This window comes from Buceros rhinoceros, unplaced genomic scaffold (genome assembly GCF_000710305.1).
Source record: "Buceros rhinoceros silvestris isolate BGI_N320 unplaced genomic scaffold, ASM71030v1 scaffold10718, whole genome shotgun sequence".
Lineage (NCBI taxonomy): Eukaryota > Metazoa > Chordata > Aves > Bucerotiformes > Bucerotidae > Buceros > Buceros rhinoceros.
In genome coordinates, this window is record NW_010426381.1 from 64,852 (window position 1) to 82,957 (window position 18,106).

The 18,106-nt window shown below is 43.4% G+C and overlaps 1 protein-coding gene across 5 annotated transcripts in view; it reads left to right on the forward strand.

Moving 5' to 3' along the window:
- Positions 1 to 18,106, forward strand: part of RARB (retinoic acid receptor, beta) — a 94,840-nt gene that overhangs the window by 64,715 nt on the left and 12,019 nt on the right. For all 5 annotated transcript variants that reach the window (XM_010141480.1, XM_010141477.1, XM_010141478.1 and 2 more), the window contains 2 exons: positions 7,391 to 7,551; positions 14,742 to 14,918. In XM_010141480.1, coding sequence (XP_010139782.1) covers positions 7,391 to 7,551; positions 14,742 to 14,918 — 338 coding nt within the window. The remainder of the gene's footprint in view (positions 1 to 7,390; positions 7,552 to 14,741; positions 14,919 to 18,106) is intronic.

Here is an 18,106-nt window from a genome sequence, read left to right on the forward strand (position 1 = left end):
GGAGCCTTTTGCAACATTCAACCCAAATCCACCTTTAGAACCGTGTGTTTTTATCTTGGGCAGCAATTTTGGGTCTTGGATTGGCAGTTCTAGATTTCCAAAGTATGATAGCTGTTGGGTTTACTTCTGGATGCCTTAAAATAAAAGGGAAAAAAAAATCTTTTCTCTTAAATGATAGTAAAGTGGAATAATAAAAACAATGATTTTAAATAATGTTTTTTTTAAAAAAGCACGGAAGCCATACCTTTCATCTGACTTCAAGGGGTATTTTTCTCAGCCTGTAGTTCTGCACTGGCTTTCCAGTTTTGCTCCTACATCTGAATGCAGTTAGTTCAAGGGACTAGAAACTCCTTTTTTGTTCATTCTATCTACTAATATTTCAGGATATGACAACAGCAGGTGCCAAATTTCATGTCAAAAATAAAATTTTTCAGGCCAATGGAATCCTTGAAACCACAGATCAAGTTTCAAGCCAGTTAAATAAAGCTGTGGAGCATCCATTTGTATCATTCATTCATATAATGAAACCTGTTCTTATAACTCAGTTCTTGATATATTAACCCTGCGGTTATCCTCATACATAAATGGGAGATGTGTTGCTTTCGTCAGTTATAATAGGATATAACGGTATAAATCCCCTGTGCATGAATGGAAAAATAGAGGCCCTTAGGCTATAGGTATCAAAGGTCTCCCCTATACTTACAATAGCCTAATAAGGTTATTTTGGAGGCATAGGTGATTACTCATGGACTCCCTGTAGCTAGTGATTCATTGTTCACTACCGAAACATTTCTAAATGAATTACGTTTTAAACAAGCAAATCCTTGGCCGAGTTCTCTTTTAAGGGAGGAAAAACAAGAACTGGAGGGACACAAAATTCCACAATTTTCTGCCGTTCATTCCACCATTTAAAATACACTGCTTTCCTAGTTAAAGGGCCCCTGGTATGTGAACCAATTTAAATGCACTGTTGTGCTTCTTGCTGTGTTTATTCCATGAATGTATATTTCTGAATTTCATATTTTCATGAAAATATTATTGTTGCCATTAATTTGGTATTTAGAAGAGACTGTGGATACAAGAGCTCAGTGCAATGAATAAATCAGTTGGAGTTAACTGTCCTTGGGGATAGAATCAATCACTGTTGTAGGAAAGGGTGACATTTAAAAAAGAAACTCAGAAGAAAATGTCATGCTTAAAAAATTAGATTTAAACGCACTAGGTCCTGATTGATTTTTATTGCACTCAGATGGATACACTGATTGATTATCAGCCTTACAAATGTTTAGTACCTTTCTCACTTCTCTAATAATCAGAATAATCTAATTTTCAATGTCATTTAAGATACCGTATTCAAGGTTATAATAGATCATATTTCTAATAAAACATAGCAATTATGTAATGAATAATACAAAGCTGCAAGGCAGAGTTCAGGTTCACTTTTCCCCCACAGAAAAATAAAACAACCCCACCAGTGGCTGGAAGAGCCAGTATACACGAAGGCAGCTGGCAGGATGATGTCCTCTGGATTTGTGGTGTTTTCCCCCACTGTTGAACTGAAGTTCCTGGAGCGCTGGCTGGGACGTGTTTGCCACAGCTGAAGATTGTTTCTCAATAGGAAACCAGGGACAAGCTTGAATTCTCTAAGATATGTGCTCACTCTGTGCCTGGAGACAAGTGATAGCGTGCCAGGTGCTCATGAAATGTCTTCCATGAGTGTTTCTCTGTGCTCCCTGTTACTTTTGATAGGTCTGTAGAGAGATACTATCTCACTTATCCTGAGATGTTTTCTTTGGCAATTTTACCCAGCAGGTGACGTGGTTGATTTCTCCGAATCGGCTACAAAATATGCAAGTTTCAATGTGTTTTGGCTTTGTACTTGAACCGCCTTATTTGACTGGGTACTTATTATTTGTTTTGTCCACTAGAAATGAGAGGTTTGTGTTTGGAATATGCTTTGCCTACCATTATTCTCCCTATGTCAAAGCTCAGTTTTGGCATGGGAATTTTTTTTAAGATAGTTTCCTGTTCTTTTTAAAGACCAAGCGGTTTTGCCTCAAAGAAAACTTTATTTAATCTGGAAATGACAACCTAGAACAACCAATCTATTTATAACTACCTGGTGTACTGCATATTTTAATACTATGTTTGGCTTGCAATTGCTTTGCTGTTAAAATGTGAACAGGAGTCTTAACCATTCTGAACTGATGGCTCATCCATTTGTCAAGCGTGGTTGCGTTGCTTTCAGGGTGGTTATTTTGTTCTTTTTCTTACATTGGAGCTGGGAAAATCAACCTCCTCTCTGCGCCTGCTTCCACCAGCTCCCAGGCGTGGGAGCTGTGCGTGATAGGCATCTGGGTGCTGTCTTTGTCCATGGGGCCGGAGACCCTAGTGCAGCAGCAGCTGCTGCAGCAGGAGAGCTAATGTCCCTTGGTTTGAGGTTTTCCAGGGTGACTGTTGTGAAAGACATTCTCATGGACTGCCATCCATTACCGTGAGCACAGTTTGTTGAAGGGTGATGGGGAGAAGGGCAACGCATGGTGTGTGGGTGGCATTTATCCTGATGGATCAAACTTGGCTGAGGCAGTAGGTAAGCGTTTTGCATATTTGACCGAAATTGTCTGCAGCTGCTAACTTCTACCAGAATTAGAAGTTTTTAGCAGCTGCCGCTGGAATTGGAGAAGTCAGAGTGTGAAGAAGCTGTGCAAGACTTGCAGGCTTCCACCCTAGCAACCAGCTTGGTGCTTCTGGAAGCCCCGGGCACAGTGCTGAGCATCAGCCCCGCTGCCCGTGTGTGGCACCATTTGTTGGGCAGCATTTGGCAAGGGAGAGATTGCTTGCAGAGGTGCAGGGGAGCAGGCGGGAAAGCGAGCCTCTGCCCGAAGGGAACAGTTGGCCTGTCTGCAGCCATCCTGCCTCAGCTCACCTCCCGATTTCTCTTCTCACCAACGTTCACAAACAAAAGGAGTCCTTTTGAAAACCTAGCTCACACCCATCGCTGAGCAATTACTGACTTGTTCTGTGTGCTTTATGGTGCTTTTGAGATTTGTTGGCTTAACGAGTAGCTTCCAAAATATTTAGGGACAAGAGAAGTGTGGTTTTACAGGAATGCAAACTAACTGGAAACACTAGTAGCTGTCCCTACAGGAACAAAACCAGCTAACTAGTACACAGAGCTCTTTAAAGGTCACAGGGATCTCCAAGAGGCAAAACTGCAATGATGGCATTTCAAGTCATGAATTTATAGCTGATTAATTGTTATGATTTATGAAAGGTGCTGTCTGACTATCTTCTGAGCATCTGGGGAAGCATAGGTTATGCAAGTAATGGGAAAAATTGTATTGCGAGCTGCAGGCTCTTCTTCCTGGCACATTCGACAAAGGGAAGTATGAACGCTGGCTATTCCATAATTTTACCTGATTATCTGGAAACTGCCTAAGTTTCTTGGGCTGTGTCCCAGACTCTTCTTAGGCCAAGCAGTGACTGTTTGGTGGACCTGAGAGGCTTGAATTTAAGACTGGGCAATTCCCAACATTACAACATGCCTGAAATGATCCTGCTCAAGCAGGAGAATTGCTGCATGGTTGCTAAATGGGAGTGCTGGGGTCCTCTGAGAGAAGCTGTTTGCGTCTTTTCTGTACTTACTTTCCTCTACAGTAGGCCCTGCTTTTCTAGAAAAATGCATCCTTCCCCCCTGCAGGTTTTGTGCCCTGCCCACTGCCTGAAGCAGAAGAGGGAAAATGTGTCTGAGGGTAAGGAACGCAGCGGCAAACCTGGGGTGAGGAGAACAGACCGGATGGGACAAGAGACAATGTTCAGCCCCTCTACCATCAGTTTAGAGGGATGAACATTTGAGAGTAGGGGCTGGTCCTTCAAGCTAAGGCAACAGAAAGTGCCTTCACCAGTTTGCGAACCCTGTCACAGCTGCCTGGAGGTTTCTGGGTGTGGAACTACAAGTCCTGGCGTGTGTGTCAAGGGGACAGGGAAGCTGTCATGGGAAGATGGATCGGAGCAGACGTGCTCAGGCATGGGTGTGCGTTGCTCAGCCATCCAAGCAGCACCAACACATGGCTTCCTCACGTACCAAGATACACCTTTTTTTTCATTCTCTTTCCCCATACCACCACCTTATTTGTTTTCTTAGTTTTTTTAACTTCCAGTATTTCTCACGGGGCAAGAAAGCTTCCATGCTGTCCCCTGTTGGGAGCTCCTCAACGATGCAGCCACCGAGTCAGAATTTACTGCACAAGTAATAAAATTCATAACCTGAGTTTTCTACGGTGGCATTAACTGTGACACAGATTCATTGCTGGTGTATCATCATTAAAAGGCAGTGGAATTGCATTGGGATTGATGTGATCATATGCATGTAAAGATCAAGATACAAAAAGGTGTGATTTATGTAATACAAGCATAAGCTGTAATCCAAAACCCTTCCCACATGTGATGTGACAGTTCCTGTTCCCAGAGCAGTGATGGCTTTTAAATTTACTGGCTAAATGTGCATGTGTTTATATGTTTTTATTTAACTCTCTTAAGCATGGTGTTGCCTTAATCTTTTTATCTTTTTTTTTATCCATTGAATTATAGTTGTAGCTGAATCTGCGTAATAGTTCAACGTTACTGAATTTTTTTATGTTTTTGGAGCCTGGGTGTTACGTGTCAGCACTTTCTTGTGTTATCTTACAGGGAATATAGAAACACTGCTGTGCCTGATGCAGCCTTAGTGAAGACAAATGCAGGAAATACAAAATGTATACATAAAGCAAGAAGATAAATGTTATTCAGGTTTTATCATTATTATAAAGAGAATCTAAATGATAGGCAAAAAGGTAATGATGATAAAAAACTGTTCTTAGTTTTCAGGATGCGTTAGTTCTCCCCTTCCTACCCTTTAGTGATCCGCACCCAAGAAGGAGGTGGGCAGAGCTCAGCTGGTATGGTGGTGTGGACTGACCAGCAGCTGTCCCTGTGGCTACCTTTGGTGCCCTCCAAGGGGGCTTCAGGTACAGCTGCAGAGGAAGCTGTGCAGAGGTAGCATGGGAGCACGGCACGGTTCCTGCTGGAGTTATCTCCTGGTCTCTGGGAGCTTTTGGCAGCTGCTCCAAAGCCTGTCCTAAATAACGTGTTTGTCCTCCACGAGGAGTTCAAAGCTATTGAGATAAGTAGTTGCTGAGGCTGCCTGTTTGGCAAATTTGTCAATCAGCTGGTTGAGCTATAAGTAAATGGAGCTTCATTACAAAGGCTTTTTGCTCTTTGTGGTTGCGTAGGAGTTTACATAATTTTCTAAGGAGCTCTTTTATCTCCCAAGTACAGCAGCAATTAGGATTTTGTTTTGGAGTGCAGTGGTGGTTTAGAGCACTTGAGATGTATGTGTAGGTCCTGGATGTTTTTTCAATGCGAGAGACGGTACTTGTGCTCTGCCCTGGGGTCCAGTGAACAAATCAGACTATTGGCTTTAGAGGAATAGTTTGTGAAAGGGAGGTGGGGGAATCCATCCTCCCTGCCCCAAACCTGACTACACTGTTGGCGTTGAACCTTCACAAGAAGGTATCTTTTCAGTCTGCCCTTCCTTTGAGACTGTGTTACTCCAAACAGCAGAAATGATGCTGTTCAAGGTTAGGCTTTAATCTGGTGGGGTGCTCAAAATCCCAGCCCTGATCCAGCAAAGCATGTAACTGACTTCAGTGCACGTGTGTTCACAGAGTTAAAGTAAAGTTGATCCTTAAAATATCTGCTGGATCGGGGACAGAGTTCTCTCAGTTGCAAAGTCATATCTTTAGTGAGAAAACCAGAGCTGTTCATTGTGTGGAGTATTTGCCTAATGGCCTTGTGAAGGTGCAACAATATTCACTGTATCTCTACCTCTCGTTTTCTGTTATACACCTGTTATACATTATTTCTGTAGATGCCCCTGACTGCTGCCTTCTTACCCCACCGTTTTCCCATGTCACTCTTCATTTTCTCTTGGAAAGGACACCCAGCAGAAAAGGAATCCATCTGTGTGCTGTTCGTTGTTGAACAGATACTGTAAGCGAGGATGAATCAACACCTCTTCTTCCTTCTGAAACACGCACCGTTTGTCTGCTCTTTGTGATCATTTGTGGTTCACAGGCTTGCAGGAAGCAACCACATGGAGATGGGCCTGGGGAACCCACAGGAGAAAAGACCTGGCATGGAGTTGGTTCTGGACACCTGCCCATTTTGCTGTGCTTTTCCTCCCTACATGCTTTCTGGAGTGCAACAGTAAAAATCAGAATTGTCCATCCAAAATCCCCAGCCATCCTCATGTATGCCAGACCCGCCCAACAGCACCCTCAGAGTTTAGAGCCTTCTTTTAAGTATCGTAAGATTGTGCATGTTAGGATTGGTTTTATTTGTCCAATAACATTTAGTCTTCAGGGTGTTTAATATTGACACAGAGTCTTTGGGGAGAGGGATTGATTTAGCTTGGCTTTGTTGTAAAGCCTTATGCATCTGGTTACGCTTAAGACATGAGCTTTAGCTAACAACAAGCCTTTTGATAAAATTCACAAGTACTGGCAATACTGCGGACATGGACTTATCTCCTGGGCACGTTTTGTAAAATTAAGGTATTTTCATTAAAAGAACAAAGAGTAGCATAGTGATGGAGCAGCTGTCATATTTTATTACAAAACACAAATATGTGGGAAATCAATTACAGCACAGTGCATATTTTCAGTAATCCCCCACGGGCAGGGGAAGGTGGAAGGCTGATCTGAGTGCGGGAGCAGATGGCAAGCAACTTTAGATAGCTTCACTGCCATTTTTACTCTTTCAAGTGTTTGTGCTTCTCCTTTGATCTTCAGATCTTGAGTTTAATGTGTTTCATCTTCTTTCATTTACTGTTTTCACATTTATATTTCTCTTTAAATAACTTTTTGCTTGCTGGACTTTGTATTAGTATGGGCTTTGTTATTATCCATACTGAGAAATTTAAGAGGAGAGACAGTTGCTGTCTTTTTTTAGTGTTGTTCACATCCAATAAAATACCAACTGCATCACTGCAGAAGTCTTGACCATTCACCATGCACAGCTGTAATGATGCAAGGAAAAAATTCCATCTCACAAAGTTACTGAGACACAGCGCATGTGAAGTTGCAGCAGACTTTCTTGGAAGGTAGATATAGATACTATGGGAGTGTGACAGCACATCCACAACAAGCACCTGTGGAAGTTTAGTTTCGTCATTACCCATTAAATTTAATTCTTACACTTAAGTAATTAAACTTGCGTTAGTATTGTCTGTGCATATAGCATTTCTATCGCCACTTAATTTATGTTTAAAATAGAAACATTTTGCAGTGTTTAGAACGGCAAAAACAACATGGGGTGATCTGAATAATCACGTGATGTGCTTTTTCTATAGCTGTCAGAAATGACAGAAACAAAAAGAAGAAGGAACCTTCAAAGCAGGAGTCCACAGAAAACTATGAAATGACAGCAGAGTTGGATGATCTCACTGAGAAGATCCGAAAAGCTCACCAGGAAACGTTCCCCTCACTCTGCCAGCTGGGAAAATACACGACAGTAAGTACGGTTTGTGATACGTATGTTCTGGATGTGCCTGGATGATGTGTGTTTTGCACTGGAGGCTTCAGACATTTTTAAATAGAATCAGAAGTAGATGCCCTCCTTGCACCTCCTTAGCCATGAAAAAACACAGGTATGCATGCAGATACATGCTGAAGAAGAGAAACTGCACTTAACCATAAGCGTTACTTAGCAGTATTGTGAGAGACTGTCTGAAGGATTAATCCAGCCAAGAGACACGCTTGGAGTCCATGAGTCAATTACATGCCGTCACTCATTAGAAATTTGTTGGCTTCCAAAGACGTGGTCTCTACTTGCGTGTCAGCAGAGTACAACTTTGCAGATGTAGAGAATTCTTGAATGCTGCTGGATTACTGGTGACAGTCCCAAAGCTGCCATGCTCAAGGAAGATATGAAATGTCTAAACAAACCAGTCCGCAGAATGCTCATTTGCAGTTTATGCCTCTTCCAGACTACTGAAATACCTAAAAGCAGCAAAAACTTCTGCTGCTTTTAGAAATGAAAAATCAGTTCCCTTCAAGAAGTTCAGTACTGTGGGAATTTCTCCAGAGGATGAGTCAGGGAAATACTTCTTTTCTGTACATATATATGTTGCTCAATACAGGGAAGTTCAGTGATATTTATTGATTTCAGAGAGAAATTCAATGTCAAGTTTGCAAATGCAGTAATAAAAGAGATGCTAAAAAATAACTGTTAGGTAATGCTTAGGGTAGTTGTCGTTAGAGGAATGACTTCACTGGGTCTGGTCTTGCAGTCGGTGGCAGGAGCACTGGCTGTTTCAGAGGGATGTGCAGAAAGTCCTGAGGTAGTTGAGCATGTACCCTCGCTGCTGAGACCAGGAGTTCAAGAGTGGCATGTCTGGGGCAAGGAGACACCTACCTGTATGTCCTTATCCTCCAGCCACAGCTGGAGATGTGGGTTCAAGCCCCAGAGGCCAAGTGAAATACCTCTGTCACTGGCTTGCTTTCTGTTTTGAGTGAATACTCTGCTGCTGAAACAAATGTTAGATTTCTCAAAGAGTGATAAAGGCAGATCCCTGTGAGGCATCAGTGTTCACTGTTTTAGTGAGGAGGGAGCTGTTTCATGGCATACTCATCTGTTTGCCGACTGCAAGGTTCAAAACTCTGGGGTCTAGGCATAAGACCTTGTATTTAAGTGCAAGAAAAGCAAGCACGTACGGTGTGATGTTGGAAAAAGCATGTTTTTTGTGTTACTCAAAGTATTTTCACATTTTCACATTCACAAACATTTTTCACATTTTGTTTTGATATCCACATAAAATGGTTAGTACTGGGGAGGGCACCTGTCCTCTGCATGCTTCTCTGGTGCTAGCCCTGCTCAGGTGACACGTAGTCAAAACAGTCCGTGTAGGGGTACTGGTGAGTATTGCACAGGCAGGAAGCCCAAAACCAGCCAGCTGATGACATAATGGAAGGCAAAGTGGGAGATAGTGGGATCCATAGAGTGTCTTTTCAAGGAAATTCGGGGATTAATATCCTCTTGGATTGAATGAAGTCTCCAAACAGGCTCTCACACTCATGCGAACGCTTTGGAACAAGTGTAAAAAAGTCTTCCCAGTTCAAAGCTAGTGAGTTTATGCCTTGTGAAGAGGTGATCATATGTACGCAGCCAGGACGCGCAGCCAGACTGGTATGTGTGCCAGCATTTATTATTGCTCACAGGCTGCCTTGCAAATGGCCTGGCTATCCCAGAATAACAATATATCGGTATACCTCCCAACGTGAACGTGTTGGCACATACAGTTGTGTTACCTCTGGGTTTGAAGAGCACACTGCTGCTGGTGTGGTGGTGCTTCGTACTGGGACTTGCCAGGGATCTTGGAGGGTTGAAAGATAAACCTGGGCTCCTATATGCTTGCATTATGTATTGGATGCTCAAGTATCGTTAGCATTGTAGCTCTTGAAGTTATACAAGTAGATGAAATTGGAGACAGTCATAGCACACATATCACGCCCACCACTGATGCCTTTGTCCTTGGGTCCCTACTCTCATGGTGAGTTTATGTCCCTCTTGGAATTTCAGAGCCCTTACTGAGAGCACCTAGTTCAAAGTAGTGAACAGATCAATCTGGTCTGTCAGTGGGTCCCAAGTGATCATGACCTGACCGCACTCTCTGTGAGGCTCGATACTGGTTGTTCGTTGTCTCAAGTCAGGTTAGATAGCTGGGGGAAAGAGAATTCTTGTTTTCATCACTGGTCTGTTGAAGTCCAGCGTGGTTAGCTGCACGTGGCTGAAGTCCCTGCCAATTTGTCAGGGTTTGCTACTATACAAGTTGTAATAACAAAATTATACTGAAAGAAATATTTTTTGCTTACCTTGAAACTTTTAGAGTGAAACAGCTTCCTTCGACAGCTGTGTCAAAACTAATAGCAGCGGTGCTAAATACTGTCTTCTTACTGCATTCTCACAGCCACTGCGTGAAATGCTGAGTATTTACATCTCTCACCTAGCTATGGCCTGGCGACCACTTCAGCTTTTTAGGTAGGAATTCAGTGTTAAGAGCTCATTTTTATGAACACTGTCTCTGCCCAGCTGTGGAAGGGACAGAGTACTGCTGGGACTGGAAATAAGGGCCATCTTCATCTCCGGCTGCCCATCAGCCCAGGAGTGGGGGAGAAGCCTTTCTGTAGTGAGGATCTAGGAGCATCTGGAAGGTGTAAGGTGTGTGCCCTGGTCGGAGTAGCACAGCTTTGGTGACCACCAGCCACTGATCAAACAGCAGGGCTCTGGCAATAATCTTTCATTTTGAGACACTTGAGACAGAGACCAGAAGTCAAAAAATAAGGAGCATGTGACCCTTTTTCTACATGCTGAATCAAAGGGAAGCTGGAAGCCTATGCCACTACCTTTCTTGACAGCAACAAGCTAGTATGGGTAGAAGATTGCCACCAGTCCTGCTTTTATGCCAGTTCTGTAGGCTAGCAGTCATCAAGCACGGCGCACACACACTGCAGAAGCTACAGATAGCTTTTGTAACTTTGGAGTTTTTTATTTGATTCTTTAAGCCAGAGGTGAGAAGTGAGTCGATTGAATTGATGGGGATTCATTTGAATTTCATCAGCTTTGCCCTCGTGTACTGATAGAAATGGTGGATGGAAGACACTGCTCTGTAGGTGCAGCCTCTGTGTGCCTTTGGTTATGTGATCATTCGGAGTGATTTAGAAGGTAATTTTGTTTGTTGATAAAAAGAGTAAAGAATTTTAAGTATAAAAGAGTGGAGTAAAAAAGACCTTGCAGAGACACAATCATAAAAAAAAAAATCTGTTCAGACACTTAGCTTGTGTATCTGGCTCCTCTCGCTCTTGAGCACTGCCGCCTGCATTTCCCAGAGGGAAAGGTGACATGGTGACTTTTTTCCCCCATTGTGTGCTTTTACCTGTATAAAACTGGTTTTGGATAAGCATTTTCAAATATTTTTTTTTTTATATCCAACTGCTCTTTGAAAGAAAAAGTGTCCCTGTCTGTAATAATTACCATACTTTGCATAGTTTATAAAAGTCTACTTAAAATAATATGAGAATAGCAGTTGTATGAAATTCCCTGGGTCATTTGACTTAGCAGTTGCATTTGGTGGGCAGTGGCAAGTACAGTTCTGCCAATGATGAGGATCAGCAAGCTGTTTAAATTAATGGATTTCGAAAGTCCATCATAAATAGATCTGTTTTATTACTGTCATCCAGGTAAGAGAGAGTGCGTTAGTAATTTCTCTGGAGATGTCATACTTTATAGTATAATTGAGTGTATCTACACTGCTTGTCCCTGGAGACTGGTATTGTTTGTAAGGCTACAGCTGTGTTACATCCAGTCTCAGGATAAAGGGAGGATAAAACAGAAAAAAAATCTTAACTCTGCGGACCCTTGCTGTGGGTTCTCCCAGGTTGCCTTTGACTGGCTGGAAGCGAAGAGGTTTTGCATCTCGGCAACATTTTGTCCTTTGTAAGTGCTGGACTTAGAAGTAACACGGCTGTTGTTCTGTGCCAGTGTAGAGGGACACACATATATATATATATCCATATCTCCATATATATCTCTATATCCTGATGCTGGGACTGAGCAGAGACAGGTGCTGTGGTCCTCAGTGAGCTTGCTGGAGTGCATTGCTGCTTTTACTAAGGAGGCATAGCAAGTGTTCCTGATGAGGGCAGAGTGCCCCTGTGAGCCTTGTTTCCTTTGCAAAGCGGATTTTAAAGACGGTGGGGATTCTGCTACTGTGTACGTTTCTGTGAGCACCGCATCCCGTATCGTTAATGTGGAGACGGAGCAGCCTGCAATGAAAAAACAAAAATGATGGAAAAAATGGGATCCATTTATGTGGCAAAAATGGCTGTTTAATTGGATTTCATAGCAAGGTTGGGCTTTTCCACTGATAAAGATGCCACTAGGGTGTATTACAGTATTGTTCCACCATATGTGCGCTGGTGCATAGGCCTGAAAAATACGCAGGACTTCTCCTGGAAAAGACACCCAAAAAACTGGTTCAGTAAAATATTCAGGAAAAGCCATAGCATCTGCATCTTTTTCACAGCGTGGTTAGAGGTGATCCCCAGGCAAATTTAGTTGCTGTTTCTAACATACATTTTATTAACCCCGTGTTTTATTGTTCAACCTATACGTTGATATTCAGTCAGTTTGGGGGTTACGTGTTCAGAAATGCTGCTAAAAGTCTAGCTGTTTCCTGTGGTGCTGGCGACTACATTCATTACCAAATACAACGTTAAAACTCGTTCCATTTGTGGAATCTCAGTGATAACGTGTAAACCACGTGAGCTCCAACACTGAGGAATCTGGCACCCGGCGCAATAAAACACCCGGTTATTTTGTATTTTATTAACTGCCCCTTCTCTTCAGTTTGCATAATCGTGAGTTAGATTTACATTTGTTAGGACGGCCGTGCATTACTCTTAATAGAAGACACGTCAAACTTCCCGTTGCCGGTACTGCAGCGTGATAAAGTAACCTCATATGATACTGATGAAGATTTCGTTCACACTTGCTGGTTTCATGCAACGTCTTTTTTTCCAGATGGATACCCTATTGTAAAATGATTTCCTGCTTTAGGCTCTGCTTTGTGTAGCTCTCCGCTATGCCATCTTTCTATGAACTGGATAAACTGCCTATTAAATTTAATTACAGCCTGAATGACTGCACATCTTGATCTTATTTTTCCTCCAATGTACTGTATTTCACCAAGGTCCTTGAGGATGAAATAAAATAAATCTGAGGGATGCATACTCCAGTAGCCGAACGAAATGTTTCAAAGGGCATTACAATGACTGTTAACCCATTAGTTTGGCACCATTTTGAAGGCAATTCTTTAGGCTTAGGGTTATAAAGACATTTTCTCCTAACTTTTCTTCTGTCATTTAAAAAAAAAAAGCCCCAACAAAATTTAAGTTCTCAGAATAAAAATTCAAATGGAAATGATGAAGTTAATTTCTTATCCCATAAAAATAGGGTGTGCCAGGAAGAGCACTTACGCACCTTCAAACTGTTCAGCATGGTTAGCATTTATTTTTCGCAGTAATGGTCTAATGTAAAGACTATCAGCTCAAATCTCCACCCTGTTGCAAGTGGGGGCTGACATCAGGACTTTCCCCTTCATGATTGACAGTGGTTGTGGCGTCTGTGAAGGCAGCCCCAGGAGAGGGTGACAGAGCATCACAGCCAAGCTGAGCTCACCCAACGTCCCTTTGTTGACCTCTTAAGGTCCTGCGTCCTTTGCATGAACCGAAGAAAGCTGGTGGCTTCAAAGGTTTTCAAGGAGGTGGACATCCTCACCATCTGCAGTGATGGTGGTAGCGTCACTAGAGATGTTTGCTCCAAGAAAGTGTGATCTGTGTAAATTGAATGCTTTTTGATGGCTATTTATCTGCCATGTCTGTTAGACTTTTAGGTTGAGACTCCTGTCATTCAGTTTCAAGTTTAAAACTCAGATGAGAAGAGAGAAACTCTGCCCTTGGTTTTCTGTGGCTGCAGCTCAGCACCTTTTGCAAATTCATTACCAGCGTATTTTTACAGGTAAAATTCCTCTTGCAGTGAAGAGGAGATCGCCCTGGTGTTGAAGGCAGCAGCAATGCACGCTGAGCTTGGTGGCTCATGAAATAGTGGGAGGGACCATCACACTGGCTGCATTCCAAACAGCACTGGATCGAATACTGGCCAAATGGGCGTACGCTGCATGCAGGGGTGGGAGGAGAGGGGCCTCAGGTATTTCAGAGCTCTGTCATTACCCACTTCTTGTCACCCCACAGGAATCATGGGTGGTTGGAAACAACTGACTGGGTCTCCCTGTGACATCATCTTTTGTTGCTCTGCATCAAATAGTAACTTTTGAGTTTCCCAGTTCTTGGCTGACATGTTTTACTTTCTCAAGAGTGAAGCGGCTATTCTGAGTGTATGAAAACATGAGTTTAATCACAATCTTAGCACAGATTTGCTACTCATCCTAGCAAATTACAGACTTTTGGATTAAGATACATGAATATAGGGAAACAGTCTCTGAAAGATGCAGCTGGAATGTCCTTGTAACACTTCAGACAGTAGGGTGTATGTTGGATGTACCGTCTGATGAGCATATAGCATTCATCAGCGCACATGGTGTTTTCCTAACATCATGTAAAGAAATACTCTTTAATTCATAGGAGACTGTAGCTTGAGAAAGCTGTAGAACTCTTGCAGAGCCACAAAGCAGATAAATTAAGTAGAACTAATTTGCTAAGACCTTAAGTATGTGGAACTGCGTTCCAAATATTATGCTGCTTTTTCCAGATGAGGACTCGATATTCTTGTTCCACTGTTCATTTATACTTCTGGGGTACAACTGTAAATTGTCTCTCTCAATGCACTTATTATATAATGGCAAGGAAGAGTAATGGTAGTGGCATTTAGAAATGTTTAAGTTCATTTGTATTCCTTGTACAGATGGCCTCTGCAATCGTAAGTAATGGAGAAGTATCCAAGGAATTTTCAGGCGGTTAATCCAAGTTTAAAACCAGCATCATCGCAGCAGCAAGCTGTAGAAAATGCCTGGAATGTTAATAGAAAGTACTTCTGGAAGGAATACTCGGTTGTTGTTTCTTTCCCTTGAAAACCATTTACTGAAAGGGACGCTGTTGATTTATGGTGCCTTTGGTCTGTCTTTCCAGAACTCCAGCGCAGATCATCGGGTTCGACTGGACCTCGGGCTTTGGGACAAATTCAGTGAACTTGCAACGAAGTGCATTATTAAAATAGTGGAATTTGCAAAGCGATTGCCAGGCTTTACAAGTTTGACCATTGCAGACCAGATAACTCTACTTAAAGCAGCCTGCCTGGATATACTGGTACGTATTTTTAACATCCCTGTTATACTGCTAACCTGTGGTTCATTTTTCTTTTTACTGTAATTGGCAGAGAGAGGGCATCAAATACTGTCCTGGCTCTGTGATTGCAAAATTGAAACTTACCGGGTAGTCTGGTACGGGCACAAGTGGCCTCTAGCACGTCTGCAGATATGTGTTATATGGGACGAGCATGCTTTGCGAAGTAAGTCCTTGTAGCTTGTAGATTTCAGTATAGTTGCAAGAATGGCACATTTTGGTATTGCGTAGTGACTTGAAATACGTGCAACTTTGGGAAAATATCCTTGATGTTAACACTAAAGAGAGATCCGATTCTCTTTCCTGCCTTCTCCCTCCAAGACATAATGCTCTGTATAAAGAATACCTAGAAAGACTGTCCACTGTGTAACATTTTAGGAGCGTGCTGTACCTGTGGTCATGAGGTAATTCCAGGGACAAGACACAGATCTTCAGAGTGAGGTTTTTCCCTCTGCTTTCACCAGTGCTGGAGGCACCTGTGGAAGGGGACACGGTACAGATTTTAGCTAAATGTAATTTAGTTGTAAAGAAGCCAACATGCAACGTGCAGCAGGAAACCATGCAGGTGAACTTGGAGTTTTACTCCAGACCTTGCCTTGCCACTATGTCAAGGCAAGCTGTCTTGCCTCCCTTTGTCTCCAGTTGTTTCTGTCACATTGACCTTCAGAGGAGCCCTCTGGGATCTCAGCATTTCGTTACGAAGCCCTCAGAGGTCTTCAGGCTCTTAGTGGCAAATATGCTTCTTATTATTGGTCATAGCAATAACTTCCAGTAAAACACTATTTTCAACATGTTTTAAACATATTTTAAATGTTTTCTTCTGAGCACAAACCTTCAGGTCCTCGTTGAGTCAAGCATGACCAAGAAGCCCTTTGTAGGATGGCTACTGTAGATACATTTTTTGGCATGACACAGGAGTTTAAACTAGGGATTTTGAAGTAATTAGTTGTGGAATTTCTAAAAGTGCATTGCTTCAAACAGTATCATATTGAGGGGGACGTTAACTGCTGTGACCTTTTCTTCTTTTTTTGTCAAAAGCTATTTTGAAGAATTGCATCTAGAGGACATTGATGCAGGAGGAAGAGGGGTGGGAGAGGGGAATGGATAGTGTTCTCCGGCCTATAAAAAAGGGAAGGTTGAGGTTGCCCTGCTGTGCTCGAGATTAACCTCTCGTTGTCCCCTTCGTCCAGGTGGCCATTCACACTTGACCATCTCATGTGTGGTCCCTCTGTGTGGCAGAGCCATTCATTACCGGTTGCACACCTGTCATCGCCAGCTCCGTCCTGATAGGACACAGATACGTTCCCCTTACACCACAAGGCCTACAGTAATTGGTACCCCGTGACGTTGCCTTGAGTGCATTCTGCCAGAGGTGTGGGACGGGAGCTGCTTTGTGCTTTGCTATTGTAACTGCTAACAAGTGGTTAATACAGAAACCACACAAAAATGGTGGGGAAGAGTCAGGATATAGCAAGAATCAGTGCGTCCAAACTCTTGACCCCCAAGACTTCAGCCCTTAAGCTGCCAGCCCCTGTTAGTTGCTGCCATGACCTGACTCTGTAGCTGCTCTAAGAAAACCATGCCCTAATTCTGTATTTGCGCAGGATCCCGTGAGCTCCTGGCACTCTTTGTCGGGGCAGGTGGTGAGCGCTTACCCCGGGAGCATGCCCAGCCCCTGTGGCATGGTGTCCTCCGGGCAGCTCCTCTCACCACTTATATTGCCAGCACTGGCTGGGCAGTATCACGTGTTGAGGGGTAGCCTTTCTGTTAGCGGTTTTATCTGAAGTGCCGAGATAAAGGCACTTCTCAGCCTTTGATCAAAGTGACTAAATAAAAGTCTGACTGCCAGATTGGAAAAAGAATAATGAAGCAGGTGGTAGATGGTGACTTTATTTCAACTAATTAACGGATATTAGGGAAATTGTATCTTTAATACAATTCACTCCTCCGTGGCCAAGTGGCAACCTTCAAACTCTAGTTATAAACTGTATTGAGACCCGTCATTCCCAGTCACCTGCTCATTCTCCCTTTGATTTTTTACGAAGCTGGGGAAGGTGACACATCTGAGCAAGCAGGGCGCAGCAACTGCCATAGCTACCCGTAGTGGGGAGGAGCTGAGACTTTTCCAAAAACAAGAGCAGATAAGACATGGTTGCCACAAAGAGTCCTAACTTTCCTGCACGACATTTACACAAGCTTTATGTGACTATTTTATGTGCTGCTTAAAAAGAAGAAGGGATAATTACCGTGAGCAGAGTAAGGCGTAGTGCGCGTGCTGGCTGTGAGATGGCCATATCCATGAAACCCCAGTCAACTGCACATCACCGGAATGGCAGAGCGGCTCCCTATCTTTGTTTAAGCTGAATTTCAGTACTTGGAGCAGTGTTTTAAGAGCACATATCTCCCCCCTGCCAGCCAGCTAGTTCTCCTAATTATGGGGAGAGTTTCAAACATGACATTTTGTACGTTGAGACACAGAGTGAGCACTCCTTCCCTCCTGCTGCAGGAGCACCCACTGCTGGGGCCTGCCCATGGTCTGCTGTGAGCACTGCTGAGCCGGGGTGTGAGCCTCACTGGTGGACAATCCCAGTCCCACTGCTGTGCAGTCCCCTGGACATGTCCCCAGAGCCACAGCACTTGGGAGGAATGGCTTGGGACTCCCAGCCCAGCCAGATGGGGTGGCCGGGCTTCCGCTGTCAGCAGGACGCTGTCTTCACTGCCCACCTGCCCAGCAGCACCATCTCTGGGCTATGCAGAGTCTTCAGCATTTTTTAGACTCTGCTGAGGTCTCTGCTCAGTTGGTTCCTGAGGCTGTGGATGCTTGAACTCCCCTTGAACAGGCTGACAAAGGAAGTGGTGCCAGGAGCTCGGTAAACTCTGCTGGGTATGTGCCAAAGAATTGTTTTATATACAAACAAGCAAAGTCTCTGGACGGGAAGTAACATCAAGCCTTGCAAGGCAGCTGTAGGCGCCGATTGAGGATGATGGAATTTGTATCTGCTCTAGTGCCAGAAGTTTCAGGGATAAATATTACTCAAATTCAGTCAGTATCCCTCGTAAAAGCAAGTGATTTTGTCTGCTGATACACTGGCCCTGCAGCAGTTGAGCGTCCACAGCTCCACCGAGCTCTGGTGAAATGAATGGGGAAAGAG